The following is a 27886-nucleotide window of genomic DNA, read 5'->3' as shown; positions in this document are numbered from 1 at the left end:
GGATCTGGTGACTGACAGACAGGTCGTGCCTGATCTTCTTCAGAACTCTGGGCATAAGTGGTATTTGCGGGTGCGTCGTAAAGGAGGCCTGAGCCCCACTCTTGACAAAAAGCGCCACTGAGTGCCACCTTGGAAACTCCAACGCACGAAACAGCTTACATGGCGCGTTCTCTGCGGAGGCGAACAGATCTAATCAAGTCTCTCACCACTGATGAAAGAGACCTTGCGTCAACTCCTGATGGAGACGCCATTTGTGATCGACTATGCGTCGCCGGCTGAGTTTGTCTGCTCTGCCATTCAGAGAGCCCGCCAGATGTTAAACCACCAGGGAAATACCCTTGCATTCCAGCCATGTCCATAGGCGAAGAGCCCACTCTGCCTTCCTTGTTGCAGTACCACATGGTGGTGGGTGTTGTCAGTGAACACCTGCACCATTTTCCCTTTGAGAGAGGGAAGGAATGCTTTCAATCAAGTCGGATCGTCCAGAGCTTCAAAAGGTTGATGTGAGCAAAGTCTCCACCGGAGGCCTCTGATCTCTACCTTTCCCATGTGGTCACCCCATCCCAGGAGTGACGCATCTGTCACTGCTGTGAGATATGGTTGGGGAAGCGAGAGAGATTTTCTGCTGACCCAGTCTGGATTTGACAGCTGCCACTGCAGATCTAGTGCAGTCCCCTCTGAGATCTGGACCATGTCTGAGAGATTCCCCTGATGCTGCACCCACTGGAACTTCAGGTCCCACTGCAGAGCCCGTGTATGCCATCTGGCATGTTGGTCATTCTAACCTAAATCCAGGATAGAGGCTGAAACATTAGAATCATAGCCCTAATATCCTGGACTCACTTTTCAGGAGGATAAGCCCAAAACTGCACTGTGACCAGAACAGCTCAGATAAAAGGAAGCATCTGAGAGGGAGTCAGGTGTGACTTTGGCATGTTTATAGTGAACTCCAGCGAATGCAGGAGGTTCTCCCTAGTCTTGAGGTGGGAGACTACAGCCTGGGGCGAGTTTGCTTTCAACAGCCAGTCGTCGAGATATGGGAAGACTGAAACCCCCATCCTGCGCAGATGAGCTGCAATCACTACCATCACTTTTGTGAACACCCGAGGGGTGCTTGTAACGTCTGTGGGCCAGCAGGACGGGAATGTGGAAATAGGCATCCTGCATGTCCAACGCTACCATCCAGTCTCAAGGGCAAACAGGACCTGAGCTAGAGTTAGCAGTTTGAACTTCTTCTTGAGGAAGAGATTGAGGAGCTGGAGATCTAAGATAGGGAGAAGGTCATTGTCCTTTTTGGGCACCGGAAAGCAGCAGGAGTAACCACCACAGCCTATAACTGGCACAGGGACACTCTCTATGGCTCCCTTGGTTAAGAGAGCCTAGACTTCCTTGCGGAGACGTTCCAAATGATCCTCTGACAGATGATCATATGATGGTGGCATGACCGGAGTGGAAGTCTCGAAGCAGAGGGAGTAGCCCCTTCTGACAATTTGCAACACTCACCTGTCCATGATGATGGATTCCTAGTGGGGCAGGTGATGGCGGATCCTGCTGCCAACTGGTCCAGGGTGTTCCAAATGGACTAGGAAGGCTTGGAGGCAGTGTAGGGGTGGACTGGGTGGACTGCTGGCTCCCTGATCCTGGCGCACGTGAGATCCTGCGTCTGCGGCCGCGCAGATGCTGTGAAGCATGCACGGGTCCTGTGGCCAGGTGGAAAAGAATGCGGCTGGGTGCCCCTTCCATAGCCACGAAAGGGGCGAAAAGCAGACTGTGGGGGGAGGGTCGAGGAGCACCTACGAGGCCAAGGGACTGAGCCGTAGCTCGGGAATCCTTAAAACGCTAGAGCACAGAGTCCGCTTTGTCACTGAAGAGATGGGTTGCATCAAAGGGCATGTCCATTAGAGATTGCTGGACATTCCCTGAAAAGCCTGATGTCCTCAACAAGGCGTGGCACCTCAAGGCCACTGTCGATGCAAATAATCTACCTAATGAGTCAGTTGTATCCAATCCACAATGAATCATGAACTTTGCTGCATCTCTCCTGTCAGTAACAGCTTGGGAGAGAACCGCCTGAGCCTCCTCCGGGACTCAAGGCAACACCTGTCCAACCGTATCCAAGAGAGTATGGGAGTATCAGCCCAAAAGGCATGCAGTGTTCAAAGACCGCAGCACTAGACTGGTGGACGAAAACATTTTCTCCCCAAAGTTATCCAGTCTTTTTGATTCCCTATCCGGTTGAGCGGAAGGGAATGCGCCAGAAGAAGAGGAAGCCTGGATCACAAGGCTCTCAGGCATAGGATTTTGGTTCAGGAATTTTGGGTCGGTCAGTGCAAGCCGATGGCAGCAGGCAACCATCCTATTCACAGGAGCCCCTGTGCTAGGTTTGGACCAGTTACCCAGTAAGACGTTCATAAGGGCTTCATTAAAGGGAAGGAGGGATTCTGAACTGGAAGCCCCAGGCTGAAGCACCTCGGTCCCGAGGTTAGTCCTGACCTCCACAGAAGAAAGCTTGAAGTCCAAAACCTCAGCAGCCCTTCTTACCACCATGGAATATGAAGCTCCCTGCTTTGTAGCCATGGAAGGGGGAGAAAGCATGCCAGCATCTGGAGAGGTATCTAGTCCGCCAGCTTCACCCAAATCCTCAACCCAGTCCATGTCAGGGTCAAGCTGGTATTTGAAAGGGTCCAGTGACCATTCTACCAGATCCCGATATCCATACCCATAGAAAGAAGGGTCAGCATCTGTCCTGGGCCCAGGAGAGCCCATGGAAAACAGAATCTGCGTTGACTATGCTGGACCGGCTCATCGGGGATAAGTATAGGATCGACGTCGATTGTGGGCCCAACCAACATTGGGAGCGTCGGCATCTGCCCCGATGCCGGGGAAGGTCAAGTTGGCACGAATGGCTTTGGCACAGATCCAAGAGTGGATCCGGAGGTGCCCCTCCTGAGCCGAAGTCGAAGCTGCCGGTGTGGTATCCGAGGGGGCTTTAACCAACTCTGCTGGGTCCGAATGCGCAGAGGACGGGTCGGTCTGTCCAAAGATGAGGTGCATGGCCTCATAGAACTCTTTCAACTGGGCAGTGGTGGCACCGGCTCCCAGAATGTCAGGGAGGCGTGGAGCCGACCTAGACACGGGCTCTGAAGGCAGAGACCCAGAGCATAGCTGTTCTTCCCGCGTCACGGCACCTGGGCAACGGGGTGAAGTTAAAGAACGTTTGGCCTTCTTCAACTTCTTCTTGTGACCCGGTTGTCCCGAGGATTTGGAATGGGATGAGGAGGATTGGTGGTGACTCCACGAGCGGTCTTGTGACCTTCCTCTTGAACGAGAGCGGGAGCAACGCGGAGTTGAGCGCCGGGCCGCAATGAGCTTTAGGGACCGCTCTCTCAAAGCCTTTGTGTTTAAGGCCCGACACTGAGACATTTTGAAGATCGCTGTTGGGGCTTTCTACCTGGGGAGGGAATACCTCCTTCTATTGTTATCTTTCCTGCAAGTCGTTAGCATGTCTACCCAGGAGGGCAGAAAGCTGTCTGCAGGACAGATCCCAATTATAACAGTAAACGTCCACTGGAAGCCTTGGGCAACTAAAGTGGCAACTTCAAAAGTTGCACTTTGCCCACCAGTGACATTATATTCGATTTAACGATTAAACCAGATCTAATGCGCTGATTCTTTTAGTAGTCTTATTCAGAAGTTAGCAGGGCTGCGGTGTCAGCCTGTAACTCTGTACTTGTCAATGGGGCTATTAGCCTTTCCACAGTACAAACAAAAATCTTGTGTTTTTACTGCTGGAAAATGTGGAAGGAGAAGCTCCACTTTTTAACATAAAGCACCCTGCCTTAGAGCTCATTAGGCCTACCTTATGGGTGACTTAAATGTATTAAAAAGGGATGTTTGGATTGTCATTACCTTAAATGGCAAAGTTGAGTTGTTTTACCCCTGTCCCTCTCATAGTGGCACGATGAGTGCTAATGTCCCTGGGGACACTCTAGTTTACAAGCCCAGGGTACCCCTGGTACCATGGAGTGGGTACTTACAAGTAAGTTAGCCTATGCCAATTAGGGACAAGCCAATTAGCCATGCACCATTTTAAGGGTCAGAGCACATGCATAGAGTCCTGTTTATCAGGGCTCAGGGCATTCCTGACCATAACCAGTACCCAGTAGTCAAAATGGGGGCAAACGTGGGGGTAAACCTGCACAATGTTTGTTTTCTTACATTAAGCATAGTGAAAGGAGTTCTGTTTCTTTTTTCTTTTCTAGTGGCTGCTCTGTATATCTGCAGTTGATGGATTTTTTGTTTTTACCATCCTTAGTCAAGGTTTTTCTCCATTTACCCTGTTAGGGACTTTGAGTTTTGCAAGATACTTGGTGAAACATTTTTCAGATTTGGTCTGAGCCTAGTGTGTGTAATTATTTTTTTCTGCCCAATGGTCACGTTATTAATTGATGTAGGCTGAGACTTTGGGGGGGGGGGGAGGTTGGGTAGATAGATTCACATTCTGCTGATAGATATGCACATGGGTGCAAAGTGTTTATATAACCTTTTGTTCAAGAATTTTAATGATAGTCTTATAATAAAAATGTCACTTACCCAGTGTACATCTGTTCGTGGCATTAGTCGCTGCAGATTCACATGCTGTGCATAGTCCGCCGTCTGGTGTTGGGTCGGAGTGTTACAAGTTGTTTTTCTTCGAAGAAGTCTTTTCGAGTCACGAGACCGAGGGACTCCTCCTCCTTTGTTTCCATTGCGCATGGGCGTCGACTCCATCTTAGATTGTTTTCCCCGCAGAGGGTGAGGTAGGAGTTGTGTATGTTAGTAATAGTGCCCATGCAATGGAATGAATAAGTATGTACAAAATAAAGTTTAAGTAATATATTTACAAATGTTGAAGATTACTTCCAAACGGCTACAGGCTCCCGGGGAGGCAGGTGGGCACATGTGAATCTGCAGCGACTAATGCCACGAACAGATGTACACTGGGTAAGTGACATTTTTATTTCGGTGGCATGTGTAGCTGCAGATACACATGCTGTGCATAGACTAGTAAGCAGTTATCTCCCCAAAAGCGGTGGCTCAGCCTGTAGGAGTGGAAGTAGTTTGAAATAAAGTTCTTAGTACGGCTGGACCTACTGTGGCTTGTTGTGCGGATAGCACGTCTACACAGTAGTGCTTAGTAAATGTGTGAGGCGTAGACCATGTGGCTGCCTTACATAGTTCGTTCATTGGAATATTTCCTAGGAAGGCCATGGTAGCGCCTTTCTTTCTGGTTGAGTGTGCCTTTGGTGTAATGGGCAGCTCTCTTTTTGCTTTAAGGTAGCAGGTTTGGATACACTTAACTATCCATCTGGCTATACCCTGTTTTGATATTGGGTTTCCTGTATGAGGTTTTTGAAATGCAATAAACAGTTGTTTTGTTTTCCTAATTAGTTTTGTTCTGTCAATGTAGTACATTAGTGCTCTTCTGATGTCTAATGTATGTAGTGCCCTTTCAGCTACTGAGTCTGGCTGTGGAAAGAACACTGGTAGTTCTACTGTTTGATTTAAGTGGAACGGTGAAATAACTTTTGGTAAAAATTTAGGATTGGTTCTTAGAACTACCTTGTTTTTGTGTATTTGAATAAAAGGTTCTTGTATAGTAAACGCTTGAATTTCGCTTACTCTTCTTAGAGATGTAATGGCAATGAGAAATGCAACCTTCCACGTTAAGAATTGCATTTCGCAAGAATGCATGGGTTCGAAAGGTGGACCCATGAGTCTTGTTAAGACGATGTTGAGGTTCCATGAAGGAACAGGTGGTGTTCTTGGTGGTATAATTCTTTTTAGGCCTTCCATAAACGCTTTAATGACAGGTATCCTAAATAGTGAAGTTGAATGGGTAATCTGCAGGTATGCAGAAATTGCTGCGAGGTGTATCTTTATGGAAGAGAAGGCCAGATTTGATTTCTGCAAATGTAGTAAGTATCCTACTACATCCTTTGGAGATGCATGTAATGGTTGAACTTGATTACTATGGCAGTAGCAAACAAATCTTTTCCATTTACTTGCATAGCAGTGTCTAGTGGATGGCCTTCTAGCCTGTTTTATGACCTCCATACATTCTTGGGTGAGGTTTAAATGTCCGAATTCTAGGATTTCAGGAGCCAGATTGCTAGATTCAGCGATGCTGGGTTTGGATGCCTGATCTGTTGTTTGTGTTGTGTTAGCAGATCTGGCCTGTTGGGTAGCTTGACATGGGGTACTACTGACAGGTCTAGTAGTGTTGTGTACCAGGGTTGTCTTGCCCATGTTGGTGCTATTAGTATGAGTTTGAGTTTGTTTTGACTCAATTTGTTTACTAGATATGGAAGGAGAGGGGGAAAAGCGTATGCAAATATCCCTGACCAATTCATCCATAGAGCATTGCCTTGAGACTGCCTGTGTGGGTACCTGGATGTGAAGTTTTGGCATTTTGCGTTCTCCTTTGTTGCAAATAGGTCTATTTGAGGTGTTCCCCAAATGTGGAAGTAAGTGTTTAGAATTTGGGGGTGAATCTCCCATTCGTGGACTTGTTGGTGATCTCGAGAGAGGTTGTCTGCTAGTTGATTCTGGATCCCTGGAATAAACTGTGCTATTAGGCGAATGTGGTTGTGAATTGCCCATTGCCATATCTTTTGTGCCAGGAGGCACAGCTGTGTCGAGTGTGTTCCCCCCTGTTTGTTTAGATAATACATTGTTGTCATGTTGTCTGTTTTGACAAGAATGTATTTGTGGGTTATGATGGGTTGAAATGCTTTCAACGCTAGGAATACTGCTAACAATTCGAGGTGATTTATATGCAACTTCGTTTGATGTACGTCCCATTGTCCTTGGATGCTGTGTTGATTGAGGTGTGCTCCCCACCCTGTCATGGAAGCATCTGTTGTTATCACGTATTGTGGCACTGGGTCTTGGAAAGGCCGCCCTTTGTTTAAATTTATACTGTTCCACCATAGAAGCGAGATGTATGTTTGGCGGTCTATCAACACCAGATCTAGAAGGTGACCCTGTGCCTGTGACCATTGCGATGCTAGGCACTGTTGTAAGGGCCTCATGTGCAGTCTTGCGTTTGGGACAATGGCTATGCATGAAGACATCATGCCTAGGAGTTTTAATACCATCTTTGCATGTATTTTTTGTGTCGGATACATGGCTTGTATAACCTTGTAAAAATGTTGAACCCTTTGTGGACTTGGAGTGGCTATCCCCTTTGTTGTGTTGATTGTCGCTCCTAAGTATTGCTGTGTTTTGCACGGCAGAATGTGTGATTTTGCATAGTTGATGGAGAAACCGAGTTTGTAGAGGGTTTGTATGACATACTCTGTGTGGTGTGAACACTTTGTTAGGGAGTTGGTCTTGATTAGCCAATCGTCTAGGTAGGGGAACACGTGTATTTGCTGCCTTCTGATATGTGCAGCTACTACTGCTAGGCATTTTGTAAATACTCTTGGTGCGGTCGTTATACCGAACGGCAACACTTTGAATTGGTAATGTATTCCCTTGAATACGAACCTTAGGTATTTCCTGTGCGAGGGATGTATCGGTATGGGGAAATACGCGTCCTTTAGATCTAAGGTTGTCATATAGTCTTGTTGTTTTAGCAGTGGTAATACGTCTTGTAGCGTGACCATGTGAAAGTGTTCCGATTTGATGTAGATGTTTAGTGTTCTGAGATCTAAGATTGGTCTCAGTGTTTTGTCTTTTTTTGGTATTAGAAAGTACAGTGAGTAAACTCCTGTGTTCCTTTGTGTACGTGGTACAAATTCTATTGCGTCCTTTTGCAGTAATGCCTGAACTTCTAATTCCAGAAGGTCTAAATGCTGTTTTGACATATTTTGTGTTTTTGGTGGGACATTTGGAGGGATTTGGAGAAATTCTATGCAATAACCATGTTGGATAATTGCTAAGACCCAAGTGTCTGTTGTTATCTCCTCCCAAGATTTGTAAAATTGGCTTAGTCTTCCCCCCACTGGTGTTGTGTGAAGGGGTTGAGGAACTTGTGAGTCACTGTTTGGTTGTAGGGGTTTTGGGACCTTGAAATTTTCCCCGGTTTCTAGGGAATTGTCCCCCTCTGTACTGGCCCCGAAAGCCTCCCCTTTGGTACTGTCCCTGGTAGGTAGACAGTGTTGATTGTGAGGTGCTGGCTTGTGTGGCTTGACCCCGAAACCCCCCCTCTGAAGGTTGGTCTGCGAAATGTGCTAAAAGTGCCTCTGCCCTGCGGGGAATAGAGTGCGCCCATGCCCTTGGCTGTGTCAGTGTCCTTTTTCAATTTCTCAATTGCCGTGTCCACTTCGGGTCCAAACAATTGTTGTTCGTTGAACGGCATATTGAGCACTGCTTGTTGAATCTCGGGTTTAAACCCGGAGGTGCGCAACCATGCGTGCCTTCTTATGGTTACCGCGGTATTTATTGTTCTTGCAGCTGTATCCGCTGCATCCATAGAGGAGCGTATTTTGTTATTAGAGATATTTTGTCCCTCCTCAACCACTTGTTTTGCCCGTTTTTGTAATTCTTTGGGTAGATGCTCGATAAGATGCTGCATCTCATCCCAATGGGCTCTGTCATATCGCGCTAGGAGCGCCTGAGAGTTCGCGATGCGCCACTGGTTTGCAGCTTGTACAGCAACCCTTTTCCCAGCTGCGTCGAACTTGCGGCTCTCTTTGTCCGGAGGTGGGGCGTCGCCTGATGTGTGCGAGTTGGCTCTCTTGCGAGCTGCCCCTACCACAACTGAATCTGGTGGCAGTTGTGATGTGATAAAAGCAGGGTCTGTGGGCGGTGCTTTATATTTTTTCTCCACCCGTGGAGTTATCGCTCTGCTTTTGACAGGTTCTTTAAAGATCTGTTTTGCGGTCCTTAGCATTCCCGGGAGCATAGGCAGGCTTTGATAGGTGCTATGGGTGGAGGAGAGGGTGTTGAAAAGGAAGTCATCCTCGACAGGTTCTGAGTGTAACGACACGTTATGGAACTCTGCTGCCCTAGCTACCACCTGTGCATACGCTGTGCTGTCATCAGGTGGTGAGGGCTTGGTAGGGTACGACTCAGGACTATTGTCTGATACTGGGGCGTCATATAGGTCCCAAGCGTCCTGGTCATCTTGGCTCATGGTGGTATGAGCTGGTGAATTTGATGGAGTCTGTGCCGGTGATGTATGAGTTACAGGTGGAGGAGAGGGTGGTGGAGTTACTTTCTTCACTACTTTTGCTGGTGGTGTTTGTTCTTGAGTTTGGAACTCGAGTCTCCTTTTCCTCCTGATTGGGGGAAGAGTGCTGATCTTCCCTGTCCCACTCTGTATGAAGATCCGCTTCTGGGTGTGGTCTACGTCAGTGGTTTGTAACTCTTCTTCAAATCTGTGTTTGCGCAATTGAGAGGACAGTGATTGTTCCTCTGAATACGAGCTGGCAGTCGGTTCGGTTGCAGGGCGTTTTGGCACCGAAACTGTGTCTTTGCTTGCTTTCGGCTCCGAGGAGAATTTTCTCTTTTTTGTAGTCGAGCTTTCTCGGCGTCGATCATCCTCGGTGCCGCTGTCTCTGCGTCGAGCAGCTTCGGTTCCGCTGTCTCGGCGTCGACCCTTTTCGGCAGCACTTTCTCGGTCCCGAGATTGCTGCGTGCCTGTGTCTCGACCCGAGTCGGACGATCTCGGCACCAGTTCGCCCTTTTTCGGTGCCGATGGACGGTCACCTATTTTATGTGTTGAGCCATGGCCTGTTGGCAGTGGCGTCCCCTGGGCCTTGTCTGTTTTCCCGTGTGGTGTTTGTTTCGACGTCTTACTCACGGTTTCTTCGACGTCGAACTCCTCCGAGTCCGATTCATGGATGGAGAAGGCTTCCTCTTCTTCTCCTTGTTCCTCGAACCCTTGTTGTCCTGTCGGCGTGGACGCCATTTGCAATCTTCTGGCTCTTCGGTCACGGAGCGTCTTTCGGGACCGAAACGCACGACAGGCCTCACACGTTTCTTCCTTGTGCTCGGGCGACAGGCACAAGTTACAGACCAAATGTTGGTCTGTATATGGATATTTACTGTGGCATTTAGGACAGAATCGGAACGGGGTCCGTTCCATCGGTGTCTATGTTACACGTGGTCGGGCCGACCAGGCCCCGACGGGGGGTCGAAGTTACCCCGAAGGGCTACCGGAGCTCTTCACGATTCGGTGTCGATTCTATCTAACCCTATACCGAACGAAACAATACCGACGTAGTTTTCCGAAGTTATGACTATCTTTCCGTCCCGAAACCCGGAGCGAAAAGGAACACGTCCGAACCCGATGGCGGAAAAAAAACAATCTAAGATGGAGTCGACGCCCATGCACAATGGAAACAAAGGAGGAGGAGTCCCTCGGTCTCGTGACTCGAAAAGACTTCTTCGAAGAAAAACAACTTGTAACACTCCGACCCAACACCAGACGGCGGACTATGCACAGCATGTGTATCTGCAGCTACACATGCCACCGAACACTGTGTTATTATTACAGATGGGGGAGGCTAGTCATCTGCTAGCCATATATTGGTTATGACGACTAGTCTAGTACCTTGTCTATGATTTGGTCATATAGGCCATGTTTATCCTTTGATATCAATCAGGTACTGATAGCATGCATTAGGTTTTTGTTTTTCTCAATGGGAGACTGTTGGACTTTTGCTTATGCAGGGTCATCCCCAGTCTTTTTCGCCTCCTGCCTCCTATTTTTTTCTGACATGTTGCTGTTGGCTTTTCAACTCTGAGCACTTTACCACTGCTAACCAGTGCTAAAGTGCATATGCTCTCCTGTTTAAATTGTATGTAAGTGGTTTATCCATGATTGGCATATTTGATTTACTAGTAAGTCCCTAGTAAGGTGCACTAGAGGTGCCAGGGCCTGTAAATCAAATGCTACTAGTGGGCCTGCAGCACTGGTTGTGCCACCCACATAAGTAGCTCTGTAATCATGTCTCAGACCTGCCACTGCAGTGTCTGTGTGTGTATTCTTACACTGTAAATTCGACTTGGCAAGTGTACCCACTTGCCAGGCCTAAACCTTCCCTTTTCTTACATGTAAGGCACCCCTAAGGTAGGCCCTAGGTAGCCCCAAGGGCAGGGTGCAGTGTATGGATAAGGTAGGACATATAGTAATGTGGTTTATATGTCCTGACAGTGAAATACTGCCAATTTCGTTTTCACTGTTGCAAGGTCTGTCTCTCTCTCATAGGATAAAATGGGAGCTACCTTTAAATATGATTAAAGTGTAGATTCCCCTAGAGAGTAGATGGACATGTGGAGTTTGGGATCCCTGAACTCACAATTTAAAAATACATCTTTTAGTAAAGTTGATTTTAAGATTGTGCGTTTGGAAATGCCACTTTTAGAAAGTGAGCATTTTCTTGCTTAAACCATTCTGTGACTCTGCCTTGTTTGTGGATTCCCTGTCTGGGTCAGTTTGACAGTTGGGTTGTTTTTCACCTCACACCAGACAGTGACACAAAGGGAGCTGGGGTGTAATCTGCATTTCCTGATTAGCCATCTCTGCTAGGAGGGAGGGGTGGAGTGGTCACTCTCATCTGAAAGGACTGTGCCTGCCTCTGACAATGCTGTCTCCAACCCCCTGGTGTGTGTCTGAGGCCTTGCCTGGGCAAGGCAGGATTTCACCAGAAGGTGTGAGTCCCCTTTGAAGAAAGGTGACTTCAAAGACTAAAATGGGTATAAGAAGGGCACCCAAACTTACAAACTTCAGAAACACTTCTGGAACCAAGAGGAACCTCTGCCTGGAGAAGAGCTGATAGCTGAGGAACAAGTGCTGCCCTGCCTGTGACTGTGCTTTGTGGAGCTTTCCTGCAGTGCTGCTTCTGCCAGAGTAAGAGGGCAAAGACTGGACTTTGTGTGCATTCCATCTTGAAGAAGAAATCTCCAAGGGCTTGATGTAGAGCTTGCCTCCTGTTGTTGAAGTCTCAGGGATAGCAAAGACTTCTTCCTGCCAGCACCTGGAGTCTCTGGAGAGACCCCTACTCTGCTCTGTGGTGCCCTTCCAGTTCCTGGGACCCTGAAAGGAGAGGCTGGCAGCCTAAGGACAAAAATACACGCACCGAGCGCCGTGCGGAGAAAAGATCGACGCGAATCCGATCGCGGCTGAGAAAACGACGCGACGCCGGTTCCGCAGCTGAGAAACGACGCCGCAGGAAACGCGACCGAAAAACCGACGCCCGGAGCAGGAGAAACGACGCGCAGCATCGCTGACGGAGGCTGAGAGATCGTACCCTGCGCCGCGGGACTTTCGGATCGTCGTGTGGCTGGCTTTTTCAACACGCACCGCCGTGCCGAGTTGTTTTCGACGCACACAGCCGTGCAGGGTTACTTTCGACGCACACCACCCGTGCGGGGTTATTTTTGACGCAAACCAGGTACATTTTCACGCTAGCAGCGCTAGTGTGGTGTTACAACTACCTAAAGACTCTTTTTATTTTAAACCTTTAAAAAATCATAACTTGACTTGTGTATGTTGGATTTTTGTCGTTTTGGTCTTGTTTTGTCTAGATAAATATTTCCTATTTTTCTAAACTGGTGTTGTGTCATTTTGTAGTGTTTTCATTAAGTTACTGTGTGTGTTGGTACAAATACTTTACACCTAGCACTCTGAGGTTAAGCCTACTGCTCTGCCAAGCTACCAAGGGGGTAAGCAGGGGTTAGCTGAGGGTGATTCTCTTTTATCCTAACTAGAGTGAGGGTCCTTGCTTGAACAGGGGGTAACCAGACTGTCAACCAAAGACCCCATTTCTAACAGAGACCCACTGGGTTTAGGTCGTTTGTGATTATCAGCTCTGAAAGAACTGCTTGTGCATTCCCAGTTTATTGTTCTTGAGTATTTTTCTTTATTCCAGTTGTAGCCCAGTGCTGTGTCAGGAGAAGGTGCCTGCTGGCATACTTTTATTGTTGGAGCGGTGGTGGACTTGAATTGTCCTTGACGCTGTGACAAGTGTAAGGCTGGAATGACCACTGTGATCAATGCAGTCTGCTACATGGACCACAAATTAAACACTCTTGCCTACTCTTTCAGCCGCTCAAGTCTATTGCTTTTTGAATGATGACTTCTTAAGAAAATTGTGCACCAAACAAATCTACTTGCCAAACAGTTTCTGAGGGCACAAGGAGGCAGTCTCAGGCCTCATTCTAGGGCACACCAGTGGACTCCCACTTCACTTGGGGAGCTGAAGAAATTTTGGGGTCTTGCACTCAAAATGGGGATAGGGCACAATCCGAGTGCACATGCCTTCTGGTTTACTCACACAGTTTAACACCCAGCTTTGCACAGGTCATAAGCAGAGATCAGTTTTTGTTATTTCAGAGTATGCTGCATCTCAATGATAATTCTGCTGCATTGCCCTGGGATCATGCAGAGCATGACCGGTTCTTCAAAATTCTGCCTGTCATGGAAGGTTTTTATACCAGTTTCCCAGAGATTTAAACTCCTGGAAAAAATATAGCATTTGATGAGTCTTTGATGCTGTACAAAGGAAGGCTGCTCATCAGGCAGTACACAGCGAGCAAAAGAGCTTGTCATGGCATCAAAATGTACACGCTGTATGAGAGCTCTACTAGTTATGTATTCATCCTGAGAGTTTAAAGAACTCGGCTCTTAATCCTGCAGGTTGCCCTTCTATTCTTTCCCTTCTCTCTAGAAGCCACAGCAAAGACTGTATAGGAGATTGTCCAACCACTCCTTCATAAAGGTTATAACGTGTATTCAGGAGTAGAGCTTGTTCAATAAGCTGTACAAAGGTAGCACTTTGGCATGCTGTACAATTCGATATCACTGCAAAGGCTTTCAGCAGGAGCTTGTTTCTAAGAAGTTCCAAAAATCCCAGAGCATTGTTATGAATGCAAAAGAACTGCTTGCAGTCCCATTCTTCAATAGGAGGGATATGTACAACTCACTACAATCAATGTCAGCACTTCCCTGCGCCCTGGGGTGAGTTGGCTTAAGTTCTCAATCCCACCTGTCTACTTGATTACAACAAGAACATGGACAATATGACCAGGTGCTTCAGCCGTACAATGAGAGTTGTAAAACTGGCACACAGTATAAGAAACAGCTTACATTTTTTCACCACCAGACCACCATAGGAAGATCAACATCTTTCCTCGACTTTAGTTGACAGTCATTGAAAGTCTTGCTGCTGAAGAAGCAGTAGCCTACACTTAATCTGCTGTAGAGGGTGTGGCAAGACTGCAGATCAGCAGTTGCCAACCGCATTCCCGCAAACCCAAGGAAGACTCGCAATGCCGTCACTGCAGAATAGGCTCTAGGCAAAGAAAGGGACTAATTGTTACTGTCTACAGTGCCCTTCTCAGCGATGCCTATGTCTTCCAACTTCTTTCACGATGTACCATACAAAAGTGAAGTACTGGGAAATTGACTGAGGTGGGGCTTTCCTGGTATATACCTTTCAGGGCTGTGCATGGATACATACCTTCCATGAGCCACTACTTCACTAGGCAAGCAGCCTTTCAAATTGTTTCATCTAGTTGAGAAAATCTTTGATTTGCTTCTGACCTGCTTGATACCTTTACTGTCAGAACAAGGTAGATGCTCTGTTTGCCATATGGCAAGTGCATTAGTGTCACTGCACTGCATAAAACGTTGGACTAACTTAGCCCACATTGTCAAAAAGTACCCTATGCAGCAAAACCTAAAGCTTTTACTAGTTTTTGAAGTGCTCTTAAGGGAACCTAGGACAGTCTTACCCAGCATGTTTACCACAGTCTCACTCTGTTCAGGTAATCTAGACCTCAAGGCATTCTTGAACACCCCCCAACTCACATCCACAAACTGGAAAGAGTTGGATTTAGCACAGCGAATGGGCTAAAGGTTCATGAAAAACACATTGTCTTCAGCTTCAGGTAGCTGATGCAGAAGGAGTAAGTGAAGGATCACTTGGCACATATACAGGATTAGTCATGACCTTTAAGGAGACAGAAACATGAACAGGTAAGAAAAGCTTAGGGTAAGTGTGCTTTCACAGGGATATTGAATAGAAATAAGGCTTACAATCCAGGTAGTAGAGATGCACCATCTGTCACTTCATTTTCACAAAAGAACTCAACCCCATGTGCACTGCTCTCACCCCAATACTCAATTTCTCCCTCACTCAGCTAACCAGACGACTCCAAACCATCCTGAATGCAGCAGCCAGGCTCAAACTCAATGTCCCACTACATATACACCCTGCACTTCAAACAGCTTCACTGGAATCCCATCCACAAGCAAGCTCTGTTCAAACACCTCACACACACACACACACACACACACACACACATTCAAAGCCTTACTCAACACTGGCCCGGCATGCCTCAACAACCATCTCAGATTTCAGAAACCTTCCAGATACCTCCACTCAGCTGATTCCTACTCATATACATCTCTTGCATATGCAGCACCAGGACAGGCATAAGTGCCTTCTTCTACCCTGCTCTGAAAGCCTAGAACAACCTGCCCCTACACATCTGTAATGCCTCAAATTCTCGAATTCTGCAGGAAGCTAAAAACTTTGCTCTTTATCCACGTGAGTCCATAGATCAGCTCAGACTGCTCCTGCATCTGCATCAACAGCAGGATACATTCCCACGTGACAGTGTGCTTTTATACACAACGCTATACGAAAATCTGTACCTCAAATACACATATAGGCAAGGTCACTATAATTATGCAGCAGGATGGCCAAATTATGTGGCAGGTTTGAGTAAATTATGTGGCAAGAAAACACAAATTATGTGGCATAATGTGGCACATTTTGTATTAATATTACTTCATTATTTTGTTATTTTTAGACTTGGTAACACTGTCTGGGCATTGGCTGCCCCTTATTAGTGCCAGTTTAATTGCCCAATAATACCACTAAGCAACAGAAAAGTGACCAGTCCAGCTTTGTAAAAGGCCTTCCACTGCGCTGCAACATGTGTTGCTAAATTTGTATCAACTTTTAAACTGTTTGATCTAGAAACACATTTTTTTGTTGAAATCTGCAGATTATGTGACGGATGATGGATTATGTGGCAAATACGGCCAATCCCATAATTTCAGTGGCACTGCATATAGGTCATACTTGTGGCCTACTTGCCATGTTCATTTTCCGTCAGAACATGGTAGATGTTCAGATCACTGTAGGACAAGTGCATTACCGCCACAACATGTAACTGTGGACGGGACATACACCACGTTGTCACCGAGCTCCCTGTGTGCCAAAAAGTAACGTAATTAGTAGCTTAAGACTTGCACTTTAGGGAATTTAAGGCAGTCTTACCCAAGGCATCCTCAGACACCCTCCATCTCACATTCACAAGCTGGAATTAGTTGGATTTAACACAGCGAGTGCAGTGAAGGGCATGAAAGACCAGAGCCTCACGTGGGTCTCATGGGATTAGCTAGTAAAGGCACACATTTGGTAATGCTCAAAACATCAACAAAAGCAGATACTTAACAGGTAGTAAAAACCTAGTCAAGCTTTTTTTTCATTTGTAAAGTTTGTTGAGCCACTGACCATCAACATATCTGGCCATGTGTACGTAGAGGTATACATGTGGTGTTTTTATATGTATGTTGGTTGATGACTGAGTGAGAGGTGGTTTGACTGGGGATTCTGTCCTGTGGCTTATGACTGTGATGGGCCCTTGGATGGCGATGGTATGCTGATGTTAAGTTCACTGCTGTGTTGGATTGGGCCCATGGCTGGTGGTATGAAAGTCTTGTGTGTGTTGCCTGAATGACCCATAAAGCATTTAAGGCCTTGTATCAGGTTTATGGCTCACATTCGCAAGTCTAGGTTTCAATATTCTGACACTGTGATTAGTATTTGGTCCTGGAATGTAGCACCAACCAGTGTAAGTGGTGGTTTCACTGCAAAAGTTAAGTAATAAACCCTATGTTTTTTTTTTTAGAACTGAACACCCGAAGAAGACCAGGGTAGTGTAACTTGCATTGATCCGGCTCACTTTTTCATAATTCCCTGCAAAACCTCAAACTGCATTCATTGCTAAGATCACTCATTTAGTTTCATTTTTTTAATGGAATGTGTTGCGATCCACAAACTGACAACCACCCAGCGTTCAGCCCTGGTAGGAAAGGGCACAAAACACAACATGGACGTATCAAATGTTTCCACTGAAAACCATCCTAATTTAACAATGTGGGTTGCTGTGGATTTTGGGGCTTGTTTGTGCCACCACTCAGAAACAATTACCAACCCCACATATTTCTGAAAACTAGACACCTAGGAGAGTCCAGAGTGGTGTGGATTACATGGAGTTCACAAGGTTTTCTTACCACAACTTGCAACCTTCAAATTTCGTTTTAAAACACATTTTCTTCACATTTCTGTGCATGAAAGTTCAAGAATCAGAAAGAGACTGTGATACAGAAGGCCCTAAAGTGCTACGTGGACAGATTAGCAATAAGAGTAGCTGCGCATTTGTGTAGGTGTTCAGCCACCACCCATTGTAACCTACCAATCACAGGCATTTTTTAAAACTAGACACAGGGGATTCCACAGTGGTGTGCACTTGGTGGGTCTCCCAGGCTTTTCTTACTCACAATGCCCTGCAGACTATGCCTAAAATCCTACATTTGTCTTACATTTCTGTGATGGAAGCTTCCAAAATCACCAGAAATCCAGAAACTTCCTACCACCCAGCGTTACCCCACTTGTCCAGATAAAAACACTGCCCCACTTGTGTGGCTGGGCCTAGTGTCCACAAAAGAAACAGATGAAACAGGTCAATGGGAGTCCTTGTTTCTCTAAATTCCAATTTGTAAACATTGTCAACCTCACATATCTAAAAAATGTAGGCACTGCCTATGGGTTCAAGACATGGAAATTGCGTTTGTTTGAAATAAGATTTGTTAGACTTACTGGCCCACAGGATACCAGCGATGTTTAGTTGTGTAGAACATCTTGCTGAGTTGTTCGATGGTAGGGCCCTGCTTGTTCTCGGTCACCTCTTGATCAAGTCTAGCTTTCAGCACAAGCTCATGTGTTTCTTCTAGGCTGTGTACTGGATCTGGTCGTGGTATAGGCTGCAAAACAGCAGACACAAATTACTTATTACTTTCCATTAAACCTGTGGCAATTTTGCTTGATGTGCTGCAAGTCTGATATAATTACCCTCTTTCATTGATGTAAATACACACGCCCAAAACTCCTTTCAGCTGTAGGAAAGAAGCAACTAACTTAGAATAAACAAACATGCTTCTTTACCACTAATGTCTTTTCTACCAATGAGTTTGAGGTTTCGAAGAACTTGAATTTTGGCTTCTCATAACCTGTATTCAAACATGCTATTCACAAGCCTAAAAAATAGAATACTGCTGAAATTCATGCCCATGTCTTGAGACGGTCCCTCACGAATGACTGATGTTTAAATAGAAAGTAAAATTAACTTGGAGAACCATTCTGTACAAGACAATCAAGAGGCAATTGGCAGGTCCAATGAAGTGGTCTCTTTAGGTACAGCATCTAAATGATGCCTTGATTTTCAATTTGGCAGTAGCCAGGCTAATGGAGGTCTTTGCATGCGGTTATATGCTACGTATTTCGTAGAAGGCAGCCTTTTTAGTGGCCGGAAGATTGGCAAGTCCATTGCACCGCCGATTCATGCTCATTATTTCCACCCTTCTTCCTATGTTCCCTAGCCTCAGTGGCGGAGATCCAGGAAAAGCTGGCTGTGAAGTGCGCCTTCTTCTTTAAATGGTCTGAGCCACAACTATTACTTTTGACCTTTGGGAAAAAGATTCCAGCAAAGGACCTGGAAAAGCCAGCATTGCCAGACAAACGTTCTGCATCACCCATCGCTACACTCTACATGATGCCCGACCTCCATCCAATATCAGGGCATACTCTAAGGTGCTGTGTCTGCTGTATTCTCCATGCATGTGTCAGACTTAGATAAGGTCTCTGATGCTCTTGATTGGGGAAAGGTGTTCTAAAGAAATGAATTTTGGGCTGTGAAATTGGAGTGATCAGTTGCAATGTTCTCAACTCAAGTGCAGAGCATGGAAGGCAATGGGCGTTATGGAGTTCATAACATTTAGCTGCTAACCTGCAGAACAGAAGACATAGGCTGAAATCCTGGCTTACCGATTTCATCCAATTTAATGGTTTTGGGCAATTCTAACTCTCCATTGTGTTAGCAGCAAATGGTTTTGGAGTGCTCACAAGTGAATCCAGTTTGCAGAAATTATTTTGCACCGAAGCAATGCAAAGCTTTCCCAAAGAAGTCCTTTTTTTCCCCTCATTCCTGGCTGCAATAATTCATAAAACCTGATTGGTACCTTCTTTGCTGTGTGATATTTGTTGTTTGGTTTTCCTGCATTCCATTCTTACAGGCATTAGAGTGAAAGAACATAAAAATGCTAGGACTCAAGGATATACTGACAAGTTGCATGGGGCATCTGGAGGGCTGTAATTTGCCATCTCCCTATAACTGAGATTATATCCTATAGTATTTATATTTTGGCGGACGGGATATCTGTCACCATTGTGATGGGGTAACCCCTCCGCCATACACTACATCAGGTCCTAATTTCTTTGAGTTGTAAACCTGGTTCCCTTAACTGAACAAATTGAAGTACAGATTTGCAGTACGAAAATCTGGAATGGAACATGCTTTCCTTAATGTATGTACTATGTAGTTATCTGATAACCTTATTTTAAGCATATATGTATGTACTGATATTTATATAGCACAAACCTAACTAGAGAGCAACAGGTTGTGTACATCAAGTGGGGATTACACAAACAATTTATAATTACATTTTGTTTGTTTTTAGACATTAAGAGCCTGATTTAGATGTTGGCAGAAGGAATACTCCGTCACAAACGTGACGGATATCCCGTCCCCCATATTAAAATCCCATTTCATGCTATGGAGATTGTAATACGGCGGACGGGATATCTGTCACGTTTGCGACGGAGTACTGTAGGAGGCTGGCCTGGCTTATAGTGGGTACCCGATGGTACTTACACCTTATGCCAGGTCCAGTTATCCCTTATTAGTAGATTAGTAGTGTTCTAGCAGCTTAGGCTGATATAGGTAGCTATAGCAGAGCAGCTTAGGCTGAACTAGGAGACATGCAAAGCCCCTACTATACCACTTATATAGCACTATATCATAAGAATCACAATACTCAGAGTTACTAAAAATAAAGGTACTTTATTTTAGTGACAATGTGCCAAATATATCTCAGAGGATATACTCCCTTAGGAGGGAAGTAAAATACACAAAATATAAACACAAACCAAAATCGGGTAAGTAAACAGTTAGAAAAGTAGTGCAAACACTGTAGAGTACAATAGGATGCAATAGGCCTAGGGGCAACACAAACCATTTACTAAGAAAGTGGAATGCGAACCACTTAGGGACCCCAGGCCTAGTGTAGTGTGTAGAGGGTTGCTGGGAGTGTTAGAAAACACTAAGGGTGTCCAAGGTACCCCACCCCAAGACTCAGAAAAGTAGGAGTAAAGTGACCGTACTTATCCAGAAACACACTAAAGTCGTGATAGGAGATTCTGCAAAGACAACAACTGACTGCAAAGCACTGAATACGGATTTCCTGGACCTGAGGACGTGTAAAGGAAGGAGACCAAGTCCAAGAGTAACAAAAGTGTCCGGGGGCAGGAACCCACTAAACCCGCATCCGGGTGGAAGAAGCTGAAGATTCTGCAACAACGGAAGATGCCAGGAACTTCTTCTTTGCACAGAAGATGTCCCACGGCGTGCTGGAGGATGCAGAGTTGTTTCCACGCAGAAAGACAGCAAACAAGCCTTGCTAGCTACAAAGGTCGCGGTTGAAGAAATTGAGTGCTGCCAGGGCCCAGGAAGGACCAGGAGGTCGCCCCTTGGAGGAGCAGACAAAGGGGGTGCTCAGCAGCACAGAGAGCCCGCGCAGAAGCAGACAGCGCCCACAGAAGCACTTGAACAGGCGTTCAAGAAATCAGAGCACGGCGGTCGATCGTCTCAACATTACAAAGGAGGGTCCCACTAAGCCGGAGTTGAGCAATGGAGGACAGAGTGCTGGGGACCTGGGCTGTGCTGTGCACAAAGGATTCCTTGCAAAAGTGCACAGAAGCCCTAGCAGCTGCAGTTCACGCAGTACACAGGATTACTCTCTGGAGTGGGGAGGCAAGGACTTACCTTCACCAAATTTGGACAGAAGGACCACTGGACTGTCGGGGTCACTTGGATCCAGTTCCTATGTTCCAGGGACCACGCTCGTCAAGATGAGAGTGGACCCAGAGGACCGGTGATGCAGAAGTTTGGTGCCTGCGTTAGCAGGGGGAAGATTCCGTCGACCCACAGGACATTTCTTCTTGGCTTCCAGTGCAGGGTGAAGGCAGACGGCCCTCAGAGCATGCACCACCAGGAAACAGTCGAGAAAGGCAGCAGGATTATGCACTACAATGTTGCTGGTAGTTGTGTTGCTACTTTGTTGCAGTTTTGCAGGCGTCCTGGAGCAGTCAGTGGTCGATCTTTGGCAGAAGTTGAAGAGAGAGATGCAGAGGAACTCTGGTTAGCTCTTGCATTCGTTATCTGACGAGAAACCCACAGGAGAGACCCTAAAAAGCCCTCAGATGAGGATTGGCCACCTAACCAGGTAAGCACCTATCAGGAGGGGTCTCTGACGTCACCTGCTGGCACTGGCCACTCAGAGGCCTCCATTGTGCCGTCACAACTCTGCATTCAAGATGGCAGAGGTCTGGGACACACTGGAGGAGCTCTGGGCACCACCCATGGGGTGGTGATGGACAGGGGAGTGGTCACTCCCCTTTCCTTTGTCCAGTTTCGCGCCAGAGCAGGGGCTGGGGGATTCCTGAACCAGTGTAAACTGGCTTATGAAAGGAGGGCACCATCTGTGCCCTTCAAAGCATTTCCAGTGGCTGGGGAGGCTACTCCTCCCCAGCCCTTAACACCTATTTCCAAAGGGAGAGGGTATAACACCCTCTCTCAGAGGAAATCCTTTGGGCTGCCCAGACCCCAGGAGGGCAGAAGCCGGTCTGTGGGTTGGCAGCAGCGGTAGCTGCAGTGAAAACCCCAGAGAGCTAGTTTGGCAGTACTCGGGGTCCATGCTGGGGATGCATGCGATTGGCACCCCAATACCAGATTTTGCATGGGGGGACAATTCCATGATCTTAGATATGTTACATGGCCATATTCGGAGTTACCATTGTGAAGCTACATATAGGTATTGACCTATATGTAGTGCACGTGTGTAATGGTGTCCCCGCACTCACAAAGTCTGGGGAAATTGCCCTGAACTATGTGGGGGCACCTTGGCTAGTGCCAGGGTGCCCTCACACTTAGTAACTTTGCACCTAACCTTCACTAAGTGAGGGTTAGACATATAGGTGACTTATAAGTTACGTAAGTGTAGTGTAAAATGGCTGTGAAATAACGTGGGTGTTATTTCACTCAGGCTGCAGTGGCAGTCCTGTGTAAGAATTGTCTGAGCTCCCTGTGGGTGGCAAAACAAATGCTGCAGCCCATAGGGATCTCCTGGAACCCCAATACCCTGGGTACCTAGGTACTATATACTAGGGAATTATAAGGGTGTTCCAATGTGCCAATCAGAATTGGTAAAAATGGTCACTAGCCTGCAGTGACAATTTTAAAGACAGAGAGAGCATAAGCACTGAGGTTCAGGTTAGCAGAGCCTCAGTGACACAGTTAGGCACCACACATGGAACACATTCAGGCCACAAACTATGAGCACTGGGGTCCGGGCTAGCAGGATCCCAGTGAGACAGGCAAAAACAAACTGACACTCAAGTAAAAATGGCGGTAACATGCCAGGCAAGATGGTACTTTCCTACAAGTATTCCATCCACCAAGATCTAAATCAGGCCTTAAGTTATTTATGTAAGCAGGAAAATGGTGCTCTTAGTCAGATGTGCATATAGCACTAAAAAGATACAGGAAGGGGGTTGAAATGAGTACTTGACTGACTGTTCATAATCTTTCAAGTTAGCAATCTTTATATATGTTTAATTTCTATTAAATGTGTGCTGGATGTGACCGATCTAGAGGTATCTTCTAGATGTTATCAACCAGAGGGTGTATGTTTTCATACAAGAAAGACAACAAAGCCTATATGTCAAGAGCTATTTTTATCCAAGGTTGAAAGAGCTAGAGATTGTGTGTGCTGCAACAAATAGAGGGTGGGCGAGCACTAAGCAGCAACAATGGGAAAGTTGGGCGGACACTAAGCACCAATGAAGGGGGAGTGGGGGGCTCAAAGGGACAATGAAGGAATAGTTGGGCTGGCACTAAGGTGCAATGAATCCACTAAGCAGCAAAAAAGTTAGGTCTGAGCGGGCTCTAAGCAGCAACGAAGGGAGGGCTGGGCGGTCAACAACAGGAGGGCTGGGAGGCACTAAACCACAACAAAGGAAGGGCTGGGTGGGCACTGAGGCAACAAATCACTAGGGGGTAACGAAGAAAGGGTTGGATGAATCACTAAGAGGTAAAGGAGGAAGTGTGGGCAGGCAAATCAATAATGGCAATGGAGGGAGGGTGGATGGATACCAAGAAAAAACTGCAATGAATTAAGGGTGGGCAGAGAAAAAGCAACAGTGGAAATGGAGGGAACATACAGAGGGTTAGAGGAACTAAGCAACAGTGACATCAAAGGAAGGGTGGGGAGGGGAAGCAATGGGAGTAAAGGAAGGAAGATGGGCAAAGAAAAAGCACTGGTGGCAACAAAGGGAGGGAGGGTGATCATTGAGGTTGGACAGGCAAGCAGTGACACAGGTAGGGTGGGTGGGTAAAAAGTCACAGCAGCAACAGACAGAGGTTGGGTGGGGAAAAAGCAACAGAGACAATTGAGGCAAAGGAGAATGGGTGGAGAGGGACACTAATCAACAGTGGCAATGGAGGTAGAGTGGGCATACACTGATCAACAGTAGAAACACAGTGGTGGTGGGTGGACAGGTAGAAACTTTGATAAGCAGCACACCAGCAAGAGAGATGAGCATAGGGTAGAATCACATGGGTAGGGAGCAGGCGGAGGATGAAGCAAAACGAAGGGAAGAAGGTTGGGGGAGAGAAGGACTTTTGCAGTGCAGGGGGCAGCAGAACACAGGAGAGCAAAATACCTGAATCCCTGAGGTGGGAAGAGGAACACACAAGGGAGACAGCTGGATAAAACATACAATCTCATGAAGTGCTTCACTAAAAAGCAAAATGTTTCAGAAAAGTGGACGTTGGTGTAAACACAGAAATAGCTAATCAGAGATATGGTAAACATGTGATGCTAAAGCAAATAATCCAGCGAATAGAAAGCAAACAAATGTGAGCAACAAAGCTTATTATCCCCAATGGGGGGTAATGCCTTTCCCCAAGTAAGCTTTCAGCATGTCTCCAATATGTCTTTGCAACCAGACAGCAGCTCTTCCTGCTAGGCTTCGACCAAAAAAAGAAGGCATGAAAGGTGGGAGGGAGCGTGCATGGAGCATCCTCCATGAGTACATTAGCTACTGGGGCTCCTCTCTCACTGGGAGCCGACGCAAAACAAAATAAATGCTGCTGCACTCTTTAGGTATCTGTCCCTTGAGCACCCATCTCTCTGAGGACCACAAGGAAAGCAACACATCAGGTCCTCCCACCCCTCTGGTGCCCACGTCTGGAAACTGCGGGCAGGAGCACTGGCCTTGAGCCCCTAAATGGCCACAACAAAAATTAAGTGCTGAGCTAAGTGGACCACGAGATAAAAGATTTTTTTAAAAGCAGAGTTTACCCACGGTTAATACATCAAGGGGCTGCCTCAGGCCAAGCTTGGATCTGGGTAGCCCCATAAGCTCTTGCGAGGGCATTGGAAAATTTGCATATTCGGTGAATGATGTCTCTTTGAGGGAATGGGCACCACGAATGTGCTCTAAAATATATGAGGGCTGCCAGTAGTGCAACAGTAACCACAAGAGCCCTTAATACATTTTTTTTTTAAAGTCACCCAACTCTCAGAGGGGGTCAAATTGGTCACCCTAGGACCGTTTCACATCTTTTCAAGCACTTCTAGAGGTTAGGGTTTTCTTGAAGGCTTGGGGGTGTGGAAACGCCTTTTGGTGGGCATGGCTATTTAAATGGTGATGCTTTAGTGACAAAATTGGCAGTACAACTCTATATGCCTTAGTCACGGTTACAAGAATATTTTATTTATCATTAGAGAAAAAGAGAGCATTACTTTTTCTAATGGATGTAATTGTAAGGTGAGACCATTGCTATCAGGTTTAATTGTGTTGCATTTGTCTGTTATGATGGGTTTCTGCTTTTATGAATGTGGTAACAAACCAACAAAGCTGGTCGGACTGCCTTTTGATAACTACATCCACTTCTATTGTATTTATTATATGTAGGGGGTAGCACGCTAGGCATGTGGACTGTTAGAAGGGTGTCATCCTGCCATTTTGTTCATATTTGCAAATGAATGTTTAGTATTATGCAGTGAGCACATAATGATATACTGTTCCTTTTTCTAAGTAAAAGCACTAGCTGGACGATGATTTTTTGGGTATTGTTCATTATGTACCTGCAGACTGGGGCACTAGGCTACACCACCTCCCCAGAGTAGGCCCAGCTACACTGACTGAGTCATGTGCTACAATGGGGTACTTGGTTCCCAGTAGACAGAAGGTTGTGGACTTATGCAATGAGGGGGGCCTTAATTATTATTATTATTTTTTTATGGATCCACGATTTAACAGTCCAGATATCTCGAAAAAGTAACCTCCAAATGAGGTCAAACACTGACGTTTGTAGAGAGTGTATTACTTCACTGACCTACCATAAACAGATTACAAACACTCCTTACTAAGAAAACAAGAAAGGCATACACCATTGTATTTGAGACCCTGTCAAGATTATTACATCACATTTCCCTATATCACACCTGCAGCATATGTGAGCCCAGCAGCATTATTCTAGACTATAAAGAGCTTTCCTCCTAGTCTATTGCACAAGTTATGGAATTCCTTGCTACGCAGGAAACCCACAAGAAAATTGTAGAACTAATCTCCTTTATACAGCAGTCTTATATAAATTCTTACGGGCTATGTTCTTGGACACATGAAGGGGAGGTTATCACATAAAACACCCTGACCATTTAGCTTCTGTTCTTGCCTTGAATGTTGACAAAGTATATCAATCCTCAAGAACTACAAGGGTTTAAAGGGCACATGAAAATTATCAGTCCCCTGTCTAAGCAGAACCATAAATGCTCAACTTGTCTTAGGCAGAAAAGAACATCTCTTCCTGTCCGCTAGTACTGACTGACCAGTGTAGGCCTGGAAAATGGTTATGCCGGACTCGAGGTTTGAGGTGACTGGCCATCAGTTCATTACTTATCCCACTATTTATCTCATTGACTATTTATTTACTAACGGTATAAAATAAATAATTGTAATCCAGTAGCCTTTGTGAGTCTGTACTCCCTAAAGTATTTATAACATGCACCTCAATGTGACATTAAATATCACAATGTACTTTTGATTCATATTAAACTTCACATGCCTCACCCAAAACAAAATAATGCTGTGCTGTTACCATTCTTTCATAGGAGTGTTCCCACAAAACGGTTTTACATAAAACTTTGTCCTCCAGGATCTAACTCCTAAAACACCATCTGTCGAGTCCGAATTCTGTGCCGTGCAGCAGAAGCCAATCAATCCTTTCTTAACTTAATGAGAAATGATAAATTCCAAATCTAAATCAAGTCACACAATCATGAACTCTGAATCAGAAAAGTTTAGAATTTGTTTGCCAAAGTAACGCGCAGCGAGCGAAAGAAACTGTTCAGAGAATCATCTTTCCGTTTCTCGTCTTAACAAACTATACTGCAGTTTTCTGTTCTACAGTTTTGTTAAGGCAAGGGGAATTACAAACAATCAGAAAATGTGTCCAAAGTTCATCATGTTTCGTATTTGGTTACAAAAAACCCTCCACTTTCCTCTCTAGAGGCTTCCATGAAGCTGAGGATTTTATGGTCAGTTGTGAAGTGTGCGATGCAGAATTTAATGTTTCTGTGCAGCTGCTTTATATTGCGAGCAGCGGTGAAGTCAGCGCAGCTCTGGATAACTGAAAGGTCAATTTGTTAGTGCAATGCTAGGTGAAAGGGAAATTGGTGAGGGAGGGCGTGGTGACCTCTTGTGCCAATAGATGCAATACTCCAGGGAGTAGTCTGTGTTCACGGCTCTAGGACAAGATTGTGCCAGACTCATCCTGGGGCTAACGGGAAAATACTCCGTGCAGTCAACGTAATATTTCCTGAAGCAGTGATGCCGAATGTGCCCCATAGCAGGAAAGGCTGTAAGGAATATTTCTAGGAAAACAAGGGTGGTAGGTGACGCACCATTCTGGGGTTCACGTTCTGCCTTTGGCCTTGGAGAAGATGTCCACTTAGCACTGACGGATGTACACCTTCATGGAGCCAAACGTTTGCATTAATATCTTTACTCTCCATCTAAAAGGTCGCAGAAATATATGGTACACATTTCAGGGTGAATTATCCTCACATTTCCGTTTATTGTGGCTTATGTTTTGACAAGCATTTGTGAAAATCAGGCATAGAGCACTATAGCATCACCTCCAGCTACAGATTCACAACAAGTGATTGCAAAATAAAACCCATACCAACTTTTACTCACCTTTGTGTGTTCAAATGGAATGTCTACTGTTGGGTGGTAGCAGACAATTGTCCTGTTATCCGAAGTCCTGGCAAGCTCAACTTTGCTAGAAAAAAAGTAACAATCATATACCTTAAGTAGATTTCCTGAGGATACAGTACATTCAGATTTCAAATCAAAAACCCCATTGCAACAGTGCTGGGAATACATAGTAACAGGAAGCTCCACCCCTTGGTGTT

The 27886-nt window shown here is 45.9% G+C and overlaps 1 protein-coding gene across 2 annotated transcripts in view; it reads right to left on the bottom strand.

The window, feature by feature from the left end:
• Window positions 1-27886, bottom strand: part of MRPL42 (mitochondrial ribosomal protein L42) — a 159810-nt gene that overhangs the window by 14507 nt on the left and 117417 nt on the right. For both annotated transcript variants that reach the window (XM_069228966.1, XM_069228967.1), the window contains 2 exons: window positions 27669-27753; window positions 17889-18052 (listed from right to left, as the gene is read on the bottom strand). In XM_069228966.1, the coding sequence (XP_069085067.1) occupies window positions 17889-18052; window positions 27669-27753 (249 nt within the window). The remainder of the gene's footprint in view (window positions 1-17888; window positions 18053-27668; window positions 27754-27886) is intronic.

The sequence above is a fragment of the Pleurodeles waltl genome, chromosome 4_1, assembly GCF_031143425.1.
Source record: "Pleurodeles waltl isolate 20211129_DDA chromosome 4_1, aPleWal1.hap1.20221129, whole genome shotgun sequence".
Lineage (NCBI taxonomy): Eukaryota > Metazoa > Chordata > Amphibia > Caudata > Salamandridae > Pleurodeles > Pleurodeles waltl.
The sequence above is the reverse complement of the archived record's forward strand: the minus strand, read 5'-3'. Positions and strand labels throughout refer to the sequence as shown.